Source organism: Leptopilina heterotoma, unplaced genomic scaffold (assembly GCF_015476425.1).
Source record: "Leptopilina heterotoma isolate Lh14 unplaced genomic scaffold, ASM1547642v1 Lhet_60, whole genome shotgun sequence".
Lineage (NCBI taxonomy): Eukaryota > Metazoa > Arthropoda > Insecta > Hymenoptera > Figitidae > Leptopilina > Leptopilina heterotoma.
In genome coordinates, this window is record NW_025111138.1 from 1450028 (window position 1) to 1471999 (window position 21972).

Here is a 21972-nt window from a genome sequence, read left to right on the forward strand (position 1 = left end):
TTTATTGAATCAAATTTATGTATTGAATCAAAATCATTATGTTTGATTTAAAAATAATTTTTGATTGACTGCATAATAAAAGATAATTATATTTGATTCAAATATATTTTTTCTCAGTGTAGGAAAATTGTGTTTATTCACAAATATTGTTTGTTAATTATTATTTGTTACTCATTAATTGTTAATTACTGAAATTGAAAATTAGAAAAAATTGAGAGCATTTAGTTATAGTGATACCTATGATTATAATTTAGCAATTAGAAAGGAAAATTAATACAATTTGATTAATTTCATATCAACAGATAAACCAATAATAGAAGTAAGGAAGACGTGGATTCACGCATCTCCTGGGATACGTGTGCAATTTGATTGCAGGGTCAGTGCTTGGCCCGAGGCGAAGGTGAGTAATTGAGAATAATTCAATTAATTATATATTACCGACACAAAGCTGCTGCATCACTGTATTTCAAGCAATCATTTCAATTTCCACCCTTTGACCAATGTTTAAACCAATTTGTATCGACAATCACGTACTCAAATTTTTATTAATAAAAATTCCACCTAGACAATTGAAATTATAGCTCATTGTCAAATAAGGCCTTCTTTATTTTGGAAAATATTTTTTTTTCAAAAAAACTTCAATTTTTTCTATTTCTTACATTGATTTCTTTTTAAATAACTTAATTCTTGAAAAACAATCATAAAATTATTTCTTGTCAATTATTTAATGAATAATTTTACTTAAATATTTCAAAGAATTTTAAAAGAGTTGCGTTTACAATTTTTATAAATAGATGAACTTCAAAAGGTTTCAATTTAAAATTTTATAAAATTTCAATTTGGAATGAATTTAATTAGAAATTTTAAAGAACTTAGATTTTTGAAAAATTTTAATAATCCAAATTCTTCCAAAATTAGACAGTTAAATTTATTTAATATATATATTTAATTAATTATTAAAAATAATGGAAGAATTTTAGTTAAAAACAATTAAAAAAAATGAATTTTGGAGAAGTTCCAAATGATTGCAGGAATTATTTTTATTATTTTCAAACGCAATAAAATTTTTATCACGAAATTCAATTATGTTCAAAATTTACAAAAAAGTCTCGACAAAATCCCAATTATTATCTTTATAAATAAAAAAATTCTTCTTCAAAATTCAATTAGGTATTTTCAAAACTTTTAATAAAAAATTCTTGTCAAAATTTCAATTATTTTCAAAAATTATCCTCAATTAAATAATTTTCCATGTCTACTATTTTAATAAAATTTTCCAAAAGAATTCAATTATTTAAAAAAATAAATTTTATAAAATTCTACGCAAACATTTAATTATTTTCATAAATAAATCAAATTTCACAGGAATTCAATGATTCACAAAGTTTTTATAAGTTTCTTCGCAATAATTCAATTATTTTTATAAATATTAAAATTTCTCAGAGAAATTCAATTATTTTCACAAATAATAAAACTCATCGGAGAATATCAAGTATTTTTAATACAATTTTAATCGAATTTCTAGAAAAATGTTATTATTCATTAAAATTTTATTCAAATGCAACAAAAGAATTTAATTATTTAAAAATTTGTTGATAACATTTTTTATGAGAATTTCAATTTTAGGAAACATTCAATTAAAAATAAAATTAAATTAAACATAAAATATTTCATTTTTGTATTTAATCAATTAAATGCAGGTAGAATTTAAAAAAAAAATGTATTTAAAATCAATTCAATCAAGCAGGAACTTTTCGAAATAATTGAATTTTGGAGAAGCTATAAATAATTGTATTTCTATACAATTATTATTAATTAATTATTTTCAAATTTTTTTTCAAAATTTTTGTCAAAATTTCAATTATTTTCAAAAAATTTTCTGAATTCAATGATTTTTAATATCTACTATTTTCATAAAATTTTTCACAAGAATTCAATGATTTAAAGAAAATGTTGATAACATTCTAAGGAAACATTTAATTATGTTCATAAATAATAAAAATTTCACAGTAATTCAATTATTTACAAATTTTTTATAAACTTTTTCGTAATAATTCAATTATTTTTATAAATATAATAAAATTCTTTTTAGTTATTCAATTATTTTTTTATAAATAATAATACTCATCATCGCAAAATTTAAATTATTTTTAATAAAATTCTAATCAATTTCATCCAAAAATCTAATTATTCTTAAAAAATTTATGAAAATTCGTCAAAAGAATTGAATTATTTAAAAATTTGTTGTTAAAATTCTTTATGAAAATTCAATTTTGAAAAAAAAATTCAATTATTCAATAAATTATTTATTTTCATTTTATTTGTATTGAAATAATTGAATTCTCGTAGAATTTTCTGATAAAAATTGATTTAAAAATGAATTTCAGTAATTTCAGTTAAAATTTTAGATAATAATTGAATATTAAAAGCATTATAGCGTGAATTTTTAGAAATAATTGAATTTTTTAAAGATTTCAAATTAAAATCTTTGAAAATCTGAATTTTTCATACTTTTGACTAACAATTACGTAGAATTAATTTTTTTTATTTATTGGAAGTTTTTATTTTCTAATATATATTTAATTGAAGAATTTCCGAATAATCGAAATTTCGTAAAATTGAATTGTAAACAAATGGATTTAAAAATTTTCAGAGAACTTTTTTAAAGTTTATTAAAAATAATTGATTTAAAGAAGAATTTTAGTTAAAAATTCTAGAAAATAATAACTGCATTAAAATAATGAAAGTTTAATTAATTAATTAGTTAAATATACCTACTGAATTCTTTGAATTAAATTCCATTTATTTATTTAGTTAAATATACTAAATTCTTTGAATTAAATTTAATTAATTGATTAGTTAAATATACTAAATTGTTTGAATTAAATTAAATTAATTAATTAGTTAAATATACTAAATTCTATGAATTAAATTCAATTAATTAAAAATAGTTAAGCGAAAAATGAATTATGTTGTTTTAATTAATTAATTAAAGTAAAAGTTTTAAAAATTTTTCTAAAAAGAAAAAAATAAGAAAGTTGATAACTTATGTAATTCTATTCTTTTTCAGGTGGAATGGTATTTTAAGGACGTGAAAGTGCCATATTCGCAGAGAGTAGTGAAGCAGACGAATGAAAATGTTCACAGTTTAATTATAAGACAAGTGGTAATTTATGACTACGGACAGTACACTTGCAATGCGACAAACTCTTTGGGTTCGGCGGAAACTGTCATTGAATTATCGGGTGTAGCAAATCCGGCTATTTTCAAAAAGGAATCACACGCAATTTCCAAAACTGCTTATAACTTCATTTGGGAAGTTGATAGCTACAGTTCCATTATCGAATATCAATTTTGGTTTCGGCGGTATAAGGTGAGAATATAATTTAAATTTTGGCAAATTTTTTTTCCAAACTTTGAATATTATTTCCTGTCTGACTTAAAGAGGACTTTTTTACTTTTCCAAATTTCTTCTTTTTGTATTTTTTTTATATCGATAATTAGTACGTAAATAATAAAATAAAATAATAAATAAAAGTAGAAAAAAAAGAATTAAAAAAATAAAGCTAATAAAATGTAAATAAACTTTGTCTGACTTGAACAATATTTTTCTTTACTGAAAACAGTAAATTTCGTCGAATTCATTTATATCGAACTAATTGATTTTAATTTAGCAAAATTTGCTGTTAATTTAACAAAGTTCAATTTTCAATTTCAAATTTTGAGTTAGTCTGACTAAAACTGTTTTTTTCTTCTTAAAATTAAATTATAAAGAATTATTTTTATTTAATTTTGTTCAAGTAGAAAAAAATTTGTTTAAAAATGTCTGTCTGACAAAATAAGATTTTCTCTACTTTAACCTTCCAATTGAGAGACTATAATTAGTAAAGAATCATCCCGTCTGACTAAAATGATTTTTTTCTATTTAGTTCAAGTTGATGGAAATTATTTAGTAGAGAAACATTCTGTCTGACTAAAAGGTTTTTTTCACTACTTAAAATTATTTTTGCAATGACATATTCTTATTTAATTTTGTTCAAATAGAAAAAAAAATTGTTTCGAAATTGCTGTCCGACTAAATAATCTTTTTCTACTTAAAATTAATATTTTAAATAATAATTTTAAATAAATAATAAATTAATAATAATAATAATATTTTAAATAAATAATTTTATTAAATGTTATAGTTAATTTTATTAAATACTATGATTATTATATTTAAAAGCTGAATTATTCTCTCATTTACGAACTTTAAATAGAAAAATATTATTTAATCAGACAGAGCTTTGAAAATTATTTTTTACCACTTAAATACTATTAAATAAGAATATTTCAAAATATTAAATTTAAGTGGAAAACATTTATTTAGTCAGACAAAAATTTGGAAATTATTTCTTTTTCTACTTAAAATTGAGTAATTAATTTGGAAATTATTTCTTTTTCTACTTAAAATTAAGTAGAAAAAGAAATAATTTCCAAATTTTTGTCTGACTAAATAAATTTTTTCCACAATTAAATTTAATATTTTGAAATATTCTTATTTAATGGTATTTAAGTAAAAAAAAAATTATTTTCAAAGCTCTGTCTGATTAAATAATATTTTTCTACTTAAAGTTCGTTAATGAGAGAATAATTCAGCTTTTAAATATAATAATCATAGTATTTAATAAAATTAACTATAACATTTAATAAAATTATAAAATTTGATAAAATTAATGATAATATTTTTTGTGTAAATTATTTGGAATTAATTTTTTTCTTTGACATCATAGAAAGGTGAGGACTGGGTGAAATTATTCGTTCCAAGTGGAAGTAACGCCATCGGACCATTGCATACAAGATCTTTCAACTTGACTGGATTACAGCAAGGAACTCTCTACGAAGCTCTAGTTTCATCAAGAAATCGTGATGGATGGAGTAAACCTTCAAAACTTTTTATATTTACAACTGACGATACATGTAGGTTAACTACTTTTCGAAATTTTTTTCTTTCCTAGAAAAACTAATATTCATTCACTATTAGAAATTATGCCACTAACTAATTTTTTTCGAACTTTTTTCCACTTTTTCAATTTAAAATTTAAAATTAAATTAAATTAAATTAAATTAAATTAAATTAAATTAAATTAAATTAAATTAAATTAAATTGTAAATTATAATTACAATTTACAATTATAAGTTATAATTATAATTTCAATTATAATTTACAATTTACAACTTACAATTCATAATTTAAAATTTACAATTATCAATTCTAAAGACGAGAGAAAATAATTACTGTTTGGGTATTTTGTGTTAACTTTTATAAAAAAAAACAATTTCCATACGTTTATAGATTTTCAATATTCGCTGTAAAAAAGAATGCTATCAATTAATGGTTGCCAATAATTTAGTGAAACGACAGAGTATTGACTTTTTTAGATGATTGTTTCGTTTTTGTTAAGTATTACTTTTTTTATTTGCAAAAAACTGAAAATTACAATAATAAAATTTTTTTTAGCGATTTAATTCAGATTTAAGAGTATAAATTTCTTTTTTTTTATTTCCAGACGAAAATAAAGCTGATGAATATGCAAGGACAAAAGTTCAAGACGATAAATTAATTCCAGGTAAAAATTAATTAAAAGTTTTACAATAGAAATTTTAGTGTTGCAAAAAGTAATATTGGACGATATTTTTTTGCGAAACTAATTGTATGTTTATAAACAAAATTTAGTGACTATATTTTTTTTGGAAAAAATATTATCGATAAAATTAAAATTTTCCCCGGTATAGAAGATTGCTTTCCATAACTTCCGTCAGCTCGTGAGGAAATTGACAAATTTTCCAATTAGCATGCTCCAGTCTTCATTTCCCAACTAATATTTTCCCCATATAACTTGAAACGAAATTTTCAATATGTATAAGTTATTTATTTATAGACAGTAAATAATTAGACGTTTATTATTAATTTTTCTAATCTCTTTGTTTTGTTCATTTTTAAATTTATTTGTTTAATTAATTTTGAAATTAGTTTTGTCAATTTTAAAATTCGTTTCAATTTCAAAATTTATTCAATAAATTTAATATTTGGTTCATTAATTTTTTAACTTATTTCAATTTTTAAATTTGTTTCAATTTTGAAATTCGTTCAATAAATTTAAAATTTGTTTCATTAGTTTCTTAATTAGTTTCAATTTTGAAATTTACTTAATTAATTTTTAAATTTATTTTAATTGTGTTTGTAAAATTAATTTTGAAAATTGTGTCAAGCTTTGAAATTTTTTTCATTAAGTTTTAAATTTGTTTAATTTTAATACCGCTGAGAATATTCAAAAACAAAAAATTTCCAATACTTAAACAAATTCCAAAAAATAATAATAAAAAACAATTTCTCAAATTAATTGTTAAACCTAAGAATAATAAAATAAATATTTATTTTTTTCAGTGGTTCATCTCGCTTCAATGTCACAACAATCTTCAATGAATGATGCAACTGCCAATGGAACGAATTCCTACCACGTGAATATTTTCATAACAATTTTATCAATTTTTATTTGTTTAAGTCAATGAATTTTTATAGAAACCGATAAATTTCTAATATCAATTTGTTTTTAATAGTATTTCGTGAATTTTGTTAAAGTTTTAATATTTGTATTCAAGCGAAAAGAAATCAATTTTAAGAAACGTTATAAAAATTTTGACATTAAACACGGAATATTCTATTGATATTCCTTGAACATTCCACTGTACGCAGAGTATTTGTAATTTCTTTTTAGAAATATTTAATTCCTATAGATATTTTCAGCAAAAATTTTATTAATTAAAATACTAAAATGAAAATTTTTGTAATTATTAATAATTTAATCAATTATTTTTTGAAAATTAATAGTTTATTCAATTATTTTTTTGATAATTAATAATTTATTTAATTATTTTTGTGATAATTAATAATTTTTTCAATTATTATCTTATAATAGTTTTTAATTTATTAAATTATTGTTATAATAATTAATGAGAAATCAACATTTTTCAGAATTGTACAATATTTTAAGAACATTGCTGGAATATTCCCAAAAATATTTAAATCGTTCCAAAGAATTTTTTTTAATTATTAAAAGAAAATTTATATACTTTAGAAAATAATTTCTCTAATATTTCCATAATATTCCAAATGCACATTCCAAAAATTAACACTAGAAGAATTTTCAAAGATTGTATTAAAAAGTTTTTACAAAAAAATTTCGTAATATTTTTCGAACACAAAATATAAAGAGACATTAATGGAATATTCCGTGTAAAAATACAAATAACAATAAAAAAAATTTCAAACTTGTTACAAATACTTAAATTGAATGTGATTCAAATTATAAGTTATTTTTAAAATTCAGATTTTAAATGCTATTATACTTTATATTTGTAATATGAAAATAATTCACAATTTTTTTTTATTTGACAATAATTAATAATTATCGCGTGATTTAAATATATGTGAAAAATATTTTTAAGATACTAAATCATCTTGTGTGTATATATATTATATAAAAAGGAGAGAAAAAAATTGTAAAAAAAAAGAATTGCCTTCGATATGCATGAGAAAGTTACGTGACATGCTAATATTATCGTACCACGAGCTTTAAATGATAATATCAGTGCTTTCGGGAATAACACGAACTTCTCTGCTAGGGAAAACAGTGTAATTGAACTAATTGTTTGTTCGAAATTATACAGCTCGAAACTAAAATTCATATATATAATATGTTATTCTTAATTTACATCCTAGGCAAGAATTATACAATAAAAATGTGTAATATTAAGTTTCTCTGTAAATATTAGATTATAAATAACAATAACGTTATATCTTAACTGACTTTTTAATTTTTTTTATTTCATATCCCATTTTTCTTTTTTGTAAAATAATATTCTATACAATAATGTTGTTACTCGTGCAAAGTTAGGAACATGATATATCGAAAAGAAAAAATTTTAAATTCACAATGTATAAATAATATATAATTTATAATATATTATAAATTTTATATTGTATACTATATATTATGTATACATATTTATAAATAATACATATTTAATTTTTTAAAAATTGATTGGGAATCATATATAAGTTTTCAAATGGTTTCCAATTCGTATCGTATAATTATAATAATAGAAACAATAATAATTAATTACTAATTAGTTTATTAATATTAATAAATTAATTAATATTAACATTAATTAAGAATTAATCAGTAGTTATTAATAATATTAATATTAATACTAATATTAATAAATATAGTAATATTAATATTAATAATTATTATAACTCTTATTATTGTTATTTTTATTATTATTATTTAATTCAGAATTTTTTTTTCAATTATTTAGGTATGCATTTCGCATTGGAACAACGCATTGAGTATATAATATTCAATATTCAATGATTTTTTCATATCACTTCATATATGTAACAAATTCGTTTGCGATAACGACTACGAAGTCCTTGTAGCGAAAAATTATCTTAACATTAAACCCTATAGAGTCCAAATCAGTTTCTATTTTTTTTATTTTTATTTTTTTTTCATTTGTTTTTTTAGTACATAGTAACTTTCAGTCATATATTTTTTTTTAATTTTCATCTTAATTCTCTCAGATCATGCCACTGAAAATAATTTTATAGAGAAAAATATCGAAAATATTTTTTTTTAAATACAATATAATTCAATTATTTGTAATTGCATAATATTTACATAATTTTACTAATAATAAATTAATTTTCATTAGAGAACAAAAAAAAGGAGTTTTGTAAAAATACAATTATAAATGAAAGAAAATTTCGATTGTTCGATAAATAATAAACACCAGAGGAATTATTTTCATGCAAATATATTTCGTCGTAACATTTTTAAAACATGTGAAATTATTACTTTTCAATTAGTAATTGAATAATAAATTAATTCTAAATAAACTGTTGTGAATATCGAATAGAAAAAAATTTTGAATAACAAAAAAGATAATTTCGAAAAAATTAATAAAAATCAGTGGCATGATCCTATAATATTAATTATATTAAAAATTCTTTTCTACACTCGGAACTGATCATCGCGGCTAAATCCAACGATTGGTCAGGGCGATGAATCAATAAATACAATGTCGGTATTTCTTTTTTCTTTGTTTTTTTTTATCAACAATTACCAAAGTCAGCAAAAGTGTAAAATCTATCGTCGATAAAACGAGCACGATCGATTTCCAGCCTTTTATCATTCTAATACAAATTTTTCCCATTGCATTCGAATAAAAAACAAATTTTTCCTTTACTAAACGAAAAAAAAATATTGAAAAAATATTCAATGAAAACTGCAAGCAATGCAAAAAATACAACAATTAATTAGGTTAATAATTGCTTAATAATTATTTAATATATTAATTCATTATTAATCATTATTAATGAATTTCATTAATTAATAGTCACATTAATAATCATATTAATTGATTAAATAATTTATTAGGTAAATATTTTGTATGAATTAAATAAATTCCAAATAGAAATACTAATTCTGATTCAAAAAAATTGAAACGTATTTCTATAAAATGAATTTCATTTTGGTCCAAATTTTAAGTGGAAAAATAAAACGAAATACGCATAAAAATTGTGATTTATGCAAATGCAACAGGAATGTAACGTTAATTATTGTGCATTTCATGACGGTTCAATTACAAAAATTTTGTGCGTCATTCTGAAACAGATTGTGACATATCAGGACAATTATTGATTACAATAACGAGCTATAACTTTCTCAGGATAAAATATTAAACGTCCATTTCATAAAGTATATTATATGTTGATACCTCTCATTTGTTTTACAGAAAATTCTATAGATTTTCAGATGCTTTCAAAAATTAATTTAAATAAAAAAAAAGTAAAAACACTTTGCATACATTTTTTCTTCTTCTCTTATAAATAGAAAAAGAAAAACATTCTCTAACGTATAAATAGCTTCAAAAACGTGTACAAATAAAATATAAGTCAAATGTCTCGAAAAGTTTTTTTACTCTTAAAATTATGCAGTGAACAATAATAGCGTTTCACTGCACAAGGCAATGTCCACTTTTTTTCTGTACAAACTTGTTTTGTTTTTTTCGTCGAAAAAAGAAATTTTCAATATTTTTTTCTTTTTATAAATGTACAAAAAAAAAGGATAAAGCTCTACTTTTATTTAGCTTTATCATTTTTTTTCCTTCTACGTATTAGAAAATATTGGAGAAAAAAGTTTTAGTTAAAAAATACAGAAAAAAAAGTAATAAAATCTTTCTAGACAGAAAATATTCTTTTTCGTAGAAACAAAACTAAAAATTGACTTCAAGTTTCACTGAGATCGGCGTACATTTTTTTCCCCCTCTATTTTCGAATTGATACATTTATGTATATTTTATACAATTTAAAAAACAAGTACAAATATTTCGCAGTCAGTGAATTATTGTTCCAATTTTTCGATGTTGTTATAAAATCGCATTTCGACATTTGGCCAATTTGTTGTTTTTTTGAATAATTCTTACAAAAATTTCACTTCAGAAAGAAAGAATACAGTCAATTTACAAATTGTATATTTATTAATACGCTAATGATAAAAATGCTCATTCTATTATTATAAGTATCTCTTTTCACATATCAGTAATAAAAATGCAACAGTTTTATTATGACAAACATTTTTTTTTCTTCTAAATCAACCAACTAATTTGATTTTTATACAAGAGATGACTTACACTGTCAATGTAATTCTCAAAAAAATTCACTTTCACTACAGTATATTCATATTTATTACGACTCCTCGACAAATTCATCTGGGCACGTTCTGTGATATTTAAGTTTTCGACAAATTTTTCAAAACAAAAAAAACGAGATTCTAAATTGAATTTTTCAGTAACAATAATAAGCAGACTTTTTTTTATTAAAGAACCGTTCATTGTGAAAACGATTAAATTCAGTTCTTTTTTGACATTAACAATCAATTACAACTATGGTCTAAACTCTAAAGTTAAGAAATTAAATTATAAGTTAAATAAAATGAATAAAATGGATAAAACGAATAAAATGAATAAAATTATTACATTAATACAATTAATAAATTGTTAATACGATTATAATCGTGTATTATAATTAATGGTTAATTATTTAGACAAATTTAATACTTATTTTCAATAGAAATTAATACTTATTTTAGTAAAAATTAATACTTATTAATTGGTAAAAACAAGAAGTTAATTCTATAAATAACTGACAATGACACTAAATATTCTGTAGAAAGTCAGTTATTCGTACTTCAACGATTGCTTGAGCAAAGGAGAATTATTTCGTTAAATTATACATTTTTCTAATATAATGTGCGTTAAACTCGACAAAACTTTCAGTCTGGCACATAATTTACATGATCTAAATTTATAATCTCAAGAGAGAGAGAACGAGTTTTTCTAGTTTCTTTGGTTTCGGAAAGCAAAAATATTCTTTCCATTTCTGGATAAAATCTTTGCTAAAGCGAATGTACAGAAGCACTGAGATGTTATTTTTAAAGAAAACATTAGTCTTACAAGTACGAGTATTCTTCAATAAAATTAAATTATATTATAATATATAATAATATTATAAGGTATTTAATAATAATATTATAATATATAATATAATTACAATAATGTTATTACAATAATATTAACGTAAAATAAATATTACATTCGGTAAAATTTTCATATTTTTTTTCAGTTTAAAATTTAAAGTCGATCACGTCGTATAATGCGTTCCATTTTTAACAATTAAAAACGATCCAACCAATAATGAATAAACAATTAATAAATAATTGCCAGTTGAAAGAGAATGAACGGTTCCTTAATTATGAAAATTACAACACTAGCAATATGGCTGGAAGCCTTTCACGTGGATTATTAATAAGATTACAATATTATGGCAAGCGAGGCTCTCCTCCAATTCCACAAAATTTAAAATTCATCTCTTTAACATTTTTTTCACCCCTCTTTCTCTTCTGCCTATATAAAGCATCAATAATACAATAAAAACTGCTCTTTTTTTCCTTTTAATCATAAATTATCATATTTAAAGCTCCCGCTATTCTAATCGGTCTAACTTTAAATTTTTCTTTAAAATGTATTTTCACAGAGTGACTGGAAAATTGAGTTAATCTTCTTCTTTTTTTTCTTATTATAATGCTCATTTTGTCATGATGTGCAAAAATTATCTTTTTTTTTGTCAATAAAATTCTAAATATTGGACAAATATATATTTAACTACGCAGTGAATTTTAATTGTACAAATAATTCGAATGAATATTTCAGGACATTAAAGAAGAATAATAGTAAAATAATTTCCTCGTCACAAAAAATTGATGAGAAATTTTTTTTTCAAATGAAAATTTTATCGTCCTGAATATCGTTGTATCTATAGTATTTATTTTGTTCTGTAAATTATCTCCTTTCACACCTGAGCCATTTTATTTTTGCAATGCCAGAAGAATCAAATTAATGTGCATTTTTACTATTATGAAAATTATATTATTATATTCTGAATACAATATTTAGCTCATTAGTTAATAATATTAAATATTAGTAAATGTTTTTAATAATAAACACTTTTTTTAATATTCAATCTTTTTCGAATACTAAATATTTTTAATTTTCAAATACGTTTTCAAACATATTTTCTTCCACGAAATATTTTTTAATACCAAGTACTTTTTACAATATTAATAAATATTCAGTACAGACAATATATTGATAAATAAATATTTAGTACTTGGAAAAAAATGTTTTAGAAATTTCGAATGAAAATTACTTCTGACATCACAAGCTAAAAAATACAACAGGAACTCTGTGCAAGTAACAGATCTAACTTTAACTTCTAGCTTCACTTTCTTCTAAACAATTCTACTAAACACTAAATGTGACAATTATTTACGAGTTTTCTTAACAACTCGTTTTTTTATTACTTTAATATTGCTCACAATTATTTTTTCCACTAAGTGTTCATTTTTTTTTATTTATTGGTCTTCATTTGTGATTATATTTTGGGAAAAATCTTGTGCATAAAATAAAAACTAATTTGTACAGAGCTCCTATTGAATAGAAAATTTATAAAAGAAAAGCAATTTTAGATTCTTGCTTTGAAAAATTAAAAAAAAGCTTAAACACGCTTATTCGAATACTTTTTTCATTTCGATTGGAAGCACAAGAATCATTGTATGAAAAATGAAAATAAATTGTTATGTATATGGCTTTCTAAAGCAACTTATGACTAATAGTAGCGATAGAATTATTTCTCCATCGATATAAATTTACGATTAAAAATTAAAATAGATTTTTGAATAAAAAATAACTAACTCGTACTATCATTGTGCATCTCTTTTTTTTTCTTCTTCTTTTTCTCATTTAAATTGTGTTCTGCATAGATAGAATTGTGTACTGAAAACACTAGATGCTGTTGTGCAAAATGGAATTCTTATGATATGTTTAATAACTATCTCAAAATTCAAAATTCATGTTGTTTCAGTACTTTTAGATAAAATTTTTCTATGAACACAGTATTTTGAATGTTTTTTTAAAAACCCCTTTTTTTGAAAAGCATACCCTTATTTCCAAAGAAAGTAAAATTTGATTTATTCAAAGCAATTTTTACCTTTAAAGCAAATTTTACCTCTAAAGAAAACTTTTCCATTCTTAAATGGAAATAAATTTGGAAATTTATACAAATAGAAATTACAATTATAAATAATTTAAAAATTCTTTTTAACAAAAAATTTCGTAAAACTTACGAAACATTGATAAAAAGTCCCAAAACTAAAAAAACTTTTAAAAAAATGTCATTTAAAAATACTTCAAGTACTAAAACGTTGAGTATTATAATTTTAAAAAAAATTTACTCTGCGACAGTAAATTTTACTATAGTGCGATTTTAAATCAGGTATTCAGCTACAACACAACCCTTTTGTAGAATTAATATATAGTCATTCGCACATATAAATCTAATGGTCGATATAAAAAAAGTCTCTTTAAAAGGACTCTTAAGTTTGTAACGTATTTGAAATTTCTCGATGTACAGTGACTAAATCTTGAATGTGTCCAGCTAATCTGGTATTTAATGTGTCCAAATTTTGTTTTTGAACTTTATTGGCACCCAATGCAAGTTCCAATTGTTCATGAACCACATTTAACATGTCATGAAGGTCGGCATTCTCCTTTTGTAAAACCTGTAAAATTATTCATTAATCCACCGATTGCAAAGAGCACCAGAAAATATCGCCAAAAAAAAAAAAAAATGTATTTTTTTCTAAATGCCAAATATAATGAAAGAAGAGCTTCTCTATTATATGTGTAACTAGAATTAATTAATTTCCCATCGTGATAATTTTGATTCTCATTTATCTTAAATCTAAAATTGATTTTCTTCTCCTGAAATGCCATTTAATGTTAATTAATATTATCGGCGTTTTCAATTACTTGACGATTGAAATTAATGTTAATTGAAAAATGAATTGAAATTTGGAAATAATTAAAAATACAAAGCTTTCTGGTGAGAAAGCAAAAATTAGATTTAAAAAATACAAAATTAAAATGAAAACAAAAGTAAAAAAATTAAAAGAAAAAAAAAGAAAAGAAAAACAAAATTAAGGAATAAAAACGAAATAATAGAAAATAATTTAGTTATTATTTCTCCTTCTACTTCTTTATAAATATAAAAATTAAAATTTTATAATGAATTTTTTTCACATACCATGTAGTCCTTATTTTTAGTTGCCATTGTAAATGCTTTGATTTCTTCATTTCGCGTTCTAAGTTCGTTTTCCAAGGCTTCAACTCGTAACCTTAATGCTTCGACATTTCCTTCGGCAATTTTGCCAGCTTCTAAATCTGCATATCTTGTTTTCACTCGTGTATTCTCTTCTTTATAGAGTTGCAACTGCCTCTTCCATTCATCAACATTTGCTGTTGACTCCTGAAGAGCACTAGTCAATCTTGCATTATTTGTCTTTAAATTAGTCAACTCCACCTGTAAATGTAAATACCCTTAAGTGATTGCTCTTCAAACTATTTTAAAACAAAAAAATCGAAATTCTATTTTCAAATTTAATGGAATGAATGAAAGAATAAATTTAAGAAAATTTCAGTCGCTATTTTATGACAAAAAGATAAAACAGGGTGGTCATAAGTTTCAATTTATCAATTTTCCTGACAATTTACTGACATTAAAATTACTTTCCCTGTAAAAATTCTTTTTACAGGAAAATATGAATTTTTACAGAAAATGAGTAAAATTTATGGATTTTAATAATTTCTAAAAATTACAATTATAACCCTTCCTGAATTCAATTATTTTCTACAATTTTCATCTAAACTTCATCTCTAAATCAATTAATTTAAATAATTTTTCAAAACTTCTTTTAGAATTCAATTCTATTTTAAAATAATTTTCAATTTTGAAAAATTTCCAAACAATTAAAATTTGGTAAGATCTTTTAAAAATAATTGAATTTTTGAAAAATATAAATAAAAATGATCAAATTTTTGAAGAATTATTATAAAATTCTAATAATTAGTTTTTAAAAATATTTTAATGTAATTTTTCAAAAATAAATAAATTTCTTAAAAGAATTTTCGTATAATTTAAATCAACTAATTAATTTTTTGATGAATTTTGATTGATGATTGTTTTCTTCAAAATATTAAAAGTAATTCTAAAATGTTATTATTTTTGTATGTATTTGACTTTTTGGTAATATGTGATTGAAAATACTAAAAATATTGAATTTTAAAAAATTAAAAGCTAATTTTCATTTTAAATTTACCTTTAAAGATTTTTCATTCTTCAAAAGTTGATTTTCAAAAATTGTAACAAAATATTTAAAATAAATAAATTATTTTCAATTAAATTTTACAAAATTTCAACTATTCAAAAAGATTTTTATTGTAGATATATTTGAAAAATTTAATTTTGTTAAAAAATGATTCAAAAACAATTTTTGAAAGATTTGTTTATAGTTATTTTTCGCATTATAAAAATTAAAATAAGTTGCACTTTTTTTTTACTAAAACTAAACTTAACTAAACTAAAACCTAACAATAATTTAATTTTTTAATTTAGTTAAATTTAGAATAATTTTTATTTAATTTCAAATAATTTTCATTTAATTGCATAACATAATTTTTATTTATTAATATTTGTAAAAAAAATTGGAATTCTTTCTCACCTCCCATTTTTTGGCATTGGCGGAACTTTGTGCGAGTGCAAGTTTCAACCTATCGTTCTCATATTTGAGTTGCATTTCGGCTGATTGACCACTTTGAGCAGCATTATGCTGAGATGATTTTCCCTGATGCTGAGGACTCTCGGTATTTTGTTGTGAGATGCTTTGCGATCTCGAGTGTAATGCATTTTTCAATTCTTCATCTTTCACCTGACATATACCACTAAGTAAAGGACTGCTACTAACCGATGAGACATTATTCTGAGTAGCTATCATATTTGCATTTGAATTTTGATTACTTGACGCTGACATATTGGAATTCATCATTGACGAATTTGGTGGGTCAATTAAATCCTGATCGCCGGATGTCATTCCAGATCGTGATGTAATTGGACTAACATTTGCACTCGTTGCTGGTGTAACGGACGAACTGTTCGATTGCAACTTACTGCCAGCAAGTTTTGTAGCTTCCTTAACTTCATGGAATTTCTCAATGAACTGTGAATTCAAAATTATTTCATTTAATGATCAATTAAATGAGTATCATCATCATATTATTATTATTATATTATTTGTATAATTTATTTGAAAGAGAAAAATTAAATTGCGAAACTAACTTTAGCTAATTCGGCTTCGGATGAAAAACCCAAACCATAGACAGTATTTGCTCTCGCATCTGACCACTGACCGAATTTTTGAGAAGTCTTCGTAAATGCCATATTGGGCGTGACTGTGCTGTTAATAACCGCCTGGGAAAAATTCTTTAATTGTATAAATTAAAATAAGCAAAATTAAAATAGTGTAAAACTTTTTTCCCTTGCAATTAGAGTTAATTACCTTCGAGCCATCCACAGAAATAATTCTATACAAACTTCTCGTTGAATCATAAAAAAAAGAAACTGAAACTGCTGCCGTGGATGCTGACACCCATGATCTTTTTGTCTTTGGATCAATGTGAAACACGTGCGCCTTGCACGTGAAAATCGGCTGTTCCCTAAAATACAAGTTAAATTTAATTATTCATCCAAACTAAAATAATTCCACAATTAACTGATTAATTAATATATATAAAATATTTTTCCTGCAAAAAATATTTGCGTAATAAAACAATTTTTCTAAAAACAAAAAAAATGTTTATATTTTTTTACGATAAAAATTAATAAATTATGAAATAATAAATTCCGAAGAAAAAAAATTGTAATTATAAACAAGATTCTTAATTCAAAAGTTCGTATACACGAATTAACACACACACTTGTCAATAATGAAAAGCAAAGAGGGGAGAAAAAATAAGCACAATTGATGTTTATGCATCGATTTAAATGTGCAAGTATGTTCCCCTGACACAAAGAAAATGCTCCGTAAATGAATAATTATCTCCATTCGGAGTTTATCCATGTGCATCAGTGCCGGTTTTTTGTTTCAACACTCGATTAAAATGACTAACAATAATTACGAAAGATCACTCTCTGATTTACAAATAAAGAGAATATGTGTGAAAAGAAAATAATTACAATTGACTGCTTTACTTTTATACTGTATGTAGAAAAAAAACATGAAAAAAGTAAGTGCAGTTTTTCAGATCGCTGCTCTCCAATCGACTTGTGTGTCTTAAAATAAACTTTGTTAAACCCGATCGCAAAATTGATCCAACAATAGAAAAAAAAAACACTATCGATATATTTTATGCCAATGGGGCGGAAATTATAATTTACTTATTGAGAAAATATTTTACACGCCTAGTTATCCACCCTCAAAAAAAAAGTAGGCGAAATATCAATTCGTATAATTGCTTACCCCATGGTTTCCTTTCCGGATGTCATAAAAGTAGTACTTAATAACGTGGTATAAACAGGAAATCATAGAATTTTCAAGCAAACTCTAATATTTTCTTTCAAGGCCCCACTCAACTGAAATTATTGATAATTGCAAAAATCACAAGAAACACCAAAACTGTTTCATCTGAAAGCACTTTCCACGATTTGACAGCCGCCATTCGTAGCCAAGCCGACATATAAAAACTGTTGTGATTTATAATGCAAGAAGTAGATTTTATTCGACTTTTCGAAACAGATACGATTCACGGAAATAATTAAAAACTTCTCAATTAATTGAATTTGAAATAAACTGTACAGTTTTAAAAGCGAATATATGACACTTTTCTCTTGGAGGATGATCCCCACATCACAATTGCTCCAAAGGGAGTGGATTCATATCGTGCGCTTAATCCACGCGCACCAAACTCCTTCCATCTTTTTCTCTTTTAACTTCTTTAAAACACTGTGTTTTCACACGCGTGACAATTATTAGAAATTAATAAACTTTATTTACTTCACTTTAGTGTAATTCTTCTCTACACTTTTATCTGTAAATAATCAATTATTTTTTCCACTTGTTTGGAACTGTTTTTTCTTTGACATTTATTTTGACGTTTGTTTTTTTAGGTTATGTTTCTGGCATAATTTGTTAAATATTTTAGGTTATATTTATATATTTTGCTAAACAATTCCTTTTAATCTTGAAATATTACCTTTTTCAAAAAATTAATGCAAGGAATAATTTTTATTTAATGGATTTTTGACATTCGTTTTTAATAACTGTCACGCTCTAGCTGTCATGTCCTTCGTATGTTAATTTGGTTGATTTATTCGATTTATTTCTTTTCGGAATTTGTAACTATTTTCTATATATTTTAAATACTTTAATGATCTAATTTTCACACAAACTTAATTTAGTTTAACAATCGGTCTTACTTTGTAAATAATATAAAATTATTAGACCAGTTTTTAAATTTGATTTTTATTTACTAACAAGTTCACGGTTGGGAAGGTAAGTTTACAAAGTGCGCTAGGGACAAGGATCTGTAGATAAGGCAGGGATTTTTGCTCCAGTTTCTATTTTTTTTAAAAAGGAGATCTTCGAATGTATTTTAAATAAAAAAAATTGATCTTTTCTGATAAATTCGAATTATTATTAAATTATTCTTCAATTATTATTGAATATTGTATTCGAAAATCAAAATGTTACGTATTACCTACAGGGAATCAAGACTCTCACTTTCCAAACCCTGGTGTAAGTAGTAATTTTTATTCTCAAGTTGGCGCAAGCAGGATTTAGCTAGGGAAAATTTATCAAGTTTGCCAAACTGTAACAAAGGACAAGTTCAAGCGATTGTTTTTTCTTTCTGGTTGAAGACATGGCCGACGCGTAAGTAGTTCTCAAAATTTCATTTAAAATCTATCAACATCGCGTGTTTTTGCTAAACAATTTGTTCCGATCAACTCCTTAATTTATTCATCAAAATGTTCTTTATTTATTGTGCTACATATTTTTTACAAGTTTTTTGTAAATTATCAACATTATCAGTAATGTCATTGCCAGTGAACATAACCTAAAAAGTGCATGTGTTACATTTTGTACAATAATTAACAAATTTGCAATGTGTAAGTTATTCGAACAATGATTAAGTGAGCCTGAATTGTTAATTTTTCATAATTTGTAAAAAAAGTGATTAATTTGTTAATGAAAATTTAGAGTCGTTTGTTTCGTCTCGCACTTGTCAATAATCTCTTCTGATAATGATTTCATTACTTGAAAAGCATCTTATTTTCCGTTTTGTTCATTAGCTTATTGATTATTGATAATTGATAATAGAAATAAAACAGTGGTTTTTAAAATAATTTTTGTTTACAGTAAAAAAGAAACCGTGGCTAAAAAGCTGCCCGCAGTACCAGAATCGGTACTGAAGAGAAGAAAGCGGCGCGATACCGCTAAAGCTGTTCGCTTGCAGACATCTATCAAGGTAAATTTAATTTTTTTCTTCAAAAATACAGTTTTATCGCAAATTTCTTTTTTTGCTAATCAGAATTTAATTTATAACTTTAGAAGCGTCAAGAGCATTACAAGAAACGGAAGGAGATCTTCAAGCGCGCTGAACAATATGTAAAGGAGTACCGAATGAAAGAACGAGATGAAATCAGGCTCAAGAGACAAGCCAAGAATCGTGGAAATTATTACATTCCTGGCGAGGCTCGTTTGGCTTTTGTTATGCGTATTCGGGGGTAAGTTTCTTATCAAATTTGCTTCTAAACTGATTTATACTTTAACTTACGAATTAAAAAAAAAAATTGAAATGCTTGTTTAACAATAATTTTCATTTAAAATTCTAGTGTGAATCAAGTTGCACCGAAAGTACGTAAAGTTCTGAAGCTTTTCCGTCTACTTCAGATCAATAATGGAGTCTTTGTTAAATTGAACAAAGCAACAATCAACATGCTTAGACTTGTCGATCCCTACATCACTTGGGGATATCCAAATCTTAAATCTGTCAGAGAATTGATTTACAAGAGAGGTTTCGCTAAAATCAATCGTCAAAGAATACCAATTACTTCGAATTCCATCATTGAAAGTCAATTGGGTGAGTTTCTTTAATTTTATTTATTAAATATTAACAACTAAGCGATAACTCCATGGCAATCGTCTATTTATTTAAGCGATTTCCTTCCATATTATCGAAAATTAACTGGATTTTGGAAAAACACCCTATTTGTTTCTTAGTAATTGGGTTAGACACGATTCATACATTTTTACACATTTTTTTTAATTACTTAAATAAGTTAATGCTTATTTAGTGCTTTTAATTATTTTAACTTTTAGTTAATACTTATTTAGTAAATAAATACTAAAATTTATTTTAATACTTTAATATTTATTCAAATTTGATTTGAATTTTAGTTTTATTAGAAAATTGAGAAAAATGTTCTTGTTTTCAGGACGATCAAACATCATCTGTACAGAAGATTTGATCCACGAAATTTTCACTGTCGGTCCTAAATTCAAGTACTGCAGCAACTTTTTGTGGCCATTCAAGGTAAGGAATTTTTCAAGAGATATAATTCATAACTTTTTTTCTTTTCTTTTAAATTTTAATTACCAACATAGGCATTGTGATTGATACTTAATTGTCTATCACTTCCTATTATGTTGGAGAGCAATACGAGATATTCCCTTTTTTCTTTACGCTTCTCTTTCGTAAAGTTCCGAATTTCTCGCACATTTGATTTATGTAAAATGAATTTTCAATTCACTGAAATAAATATTTTATTTATATATTAAATAGAATTAAATTAAATTAAATTTAAAGATTTGGCTGATATAAGTTAGTTTTTCTTTATTATAAAGTTCAATTTTTTTTGGTTTAGATATTTTTATATTAGTAAATATTTAAAAATAGAGATTATTAGAATTATTGGTATTGTTAATGACAATATAATTATAATAAAATTGATAATTTTCTTGCAAATTGTGATTATTTATTTTTGTTTTACAGCTCAACACACCAAATGGAGGTTGGAGAAAGAAGACCAACCACTATGTTGAGGGTGGTGACTTCGGAAACAGGGAAGACAAAATTAATGAACTATTGAGGAGAATGGTTTAAATTATGTTTAATGAAAATAAAGACGGAATTTACAAAATAATACTGCCTTTTGTTTCAAGTTTACCAGATTATATATTTTTTATTTTCAAATTTAAATTTTTGAATAATTTCATAATTAAAATTTAAAAATTCACTTATTAAGTACATAATTAATTATTATTGTTTATATTTTCAATAATTTTAATTTAATTCTTCGCAAGAATTCAATTAATTTTAATACAATTTTAATAAAATTTCAAAAAAGGATTCAATTTTGAAAAAAACAGAAATTCTTCAAAAGTATTTAATTATTTATAAATACTCTAATAAAATTGT

General features: G+C 23.3%; 3 protein-coding genes across 5 annotated transcripts in view; 2 read left to right on the forward strand and 1 right to left on the reverse strand.

Moving 5' to 3' along the window:
- Window positions 1-6802, forward strand: part of LOC122509353 (neurotrimin-like) — a 163680-nt gene extending 156878 nt beyond the window's left edge. For both annotated transcript variants that reach the window (XM_043623344.1, XM_043623343.1), the window contains 5 exons: window positions 303-400; window positions 3071-3373; window positions 4773-4959; window positions 5550-5609; window positions 6428-6802. In XM_043623344.1, the coding sequence (XP_043479279.1) occupies window positions 303-400; window positions 3071-3373; window positions 4773-4959; window positions 5550-5609; window positions 6428-6552 (773 nt within the window). In that variant the 3' untranslated portion in view covers window positions 6553-6802. The remainder of the gene's footprint in view (window positions 1-302; window positions 401-3070; window positions 3374-4772; window positions 4960-5549; window positions 5610-6427) is intronic.
- Window positions 6803-12685: 5883 nt separating this feature from the next.
- On the reverse strand, window positions 12686-19025 carry LOC122509372 (homer protein homolog 3). Of its 2 annotated transcripts, none has more exons than XM_043623381.1 (6): window positions 18015-19025; window positions 17055-17211; window positions 16835-16978; window positions 16221-16715; window positions 14747-15022; window positions 12686-14222 (listed from the first exon to the last, which is right to left on the reverse strand). In XM_043623381.1, exons 1-6 carry the CDS (start codon window positions 18038-18040, stop codon window positions 14037-14039), a joined length of 1284 nt encoding a protein of 427 aa, XP_043479316.1. In that variant the 5' UTR covers window positions 18041-19025; the 3' UTR covers window positions 12686-14036. The 2 variants fall into 2 exon arrangements, with proteins under 2 accessions (XP_043479316.1, XP_043479317.1); XM_043623382.1 differs by having other exon boundaries at window positions 16835-16966; window positions 18015-19023.
- Window positions 19026-19281: 256 nt separating this feature from the next.
- LOC122509373 (60S ribosomal protein L7) lies at window positions 19282-21697 on the forward strand. Its single transcript, XM_043623383.1, has 6 exons — window positions 19282-19424; window positions 19911-20019; window positions 20103-20278; window positions 20387-20634; window positions 20990-21087; window positions 21547-21697. Exons 1-6 carry the CDS (start codon window positions 19414-19416, stop codon window positions 21655-21657), a joined length of 753 nt encoding a protein of 250 aa, XP_043479318.1. The 5' UTR covers window positions 19282-19413; the 3' UTR covers window positions 21658-21697.
- Window positions 21698-21972: the final 275 nt, after the last annotated feature.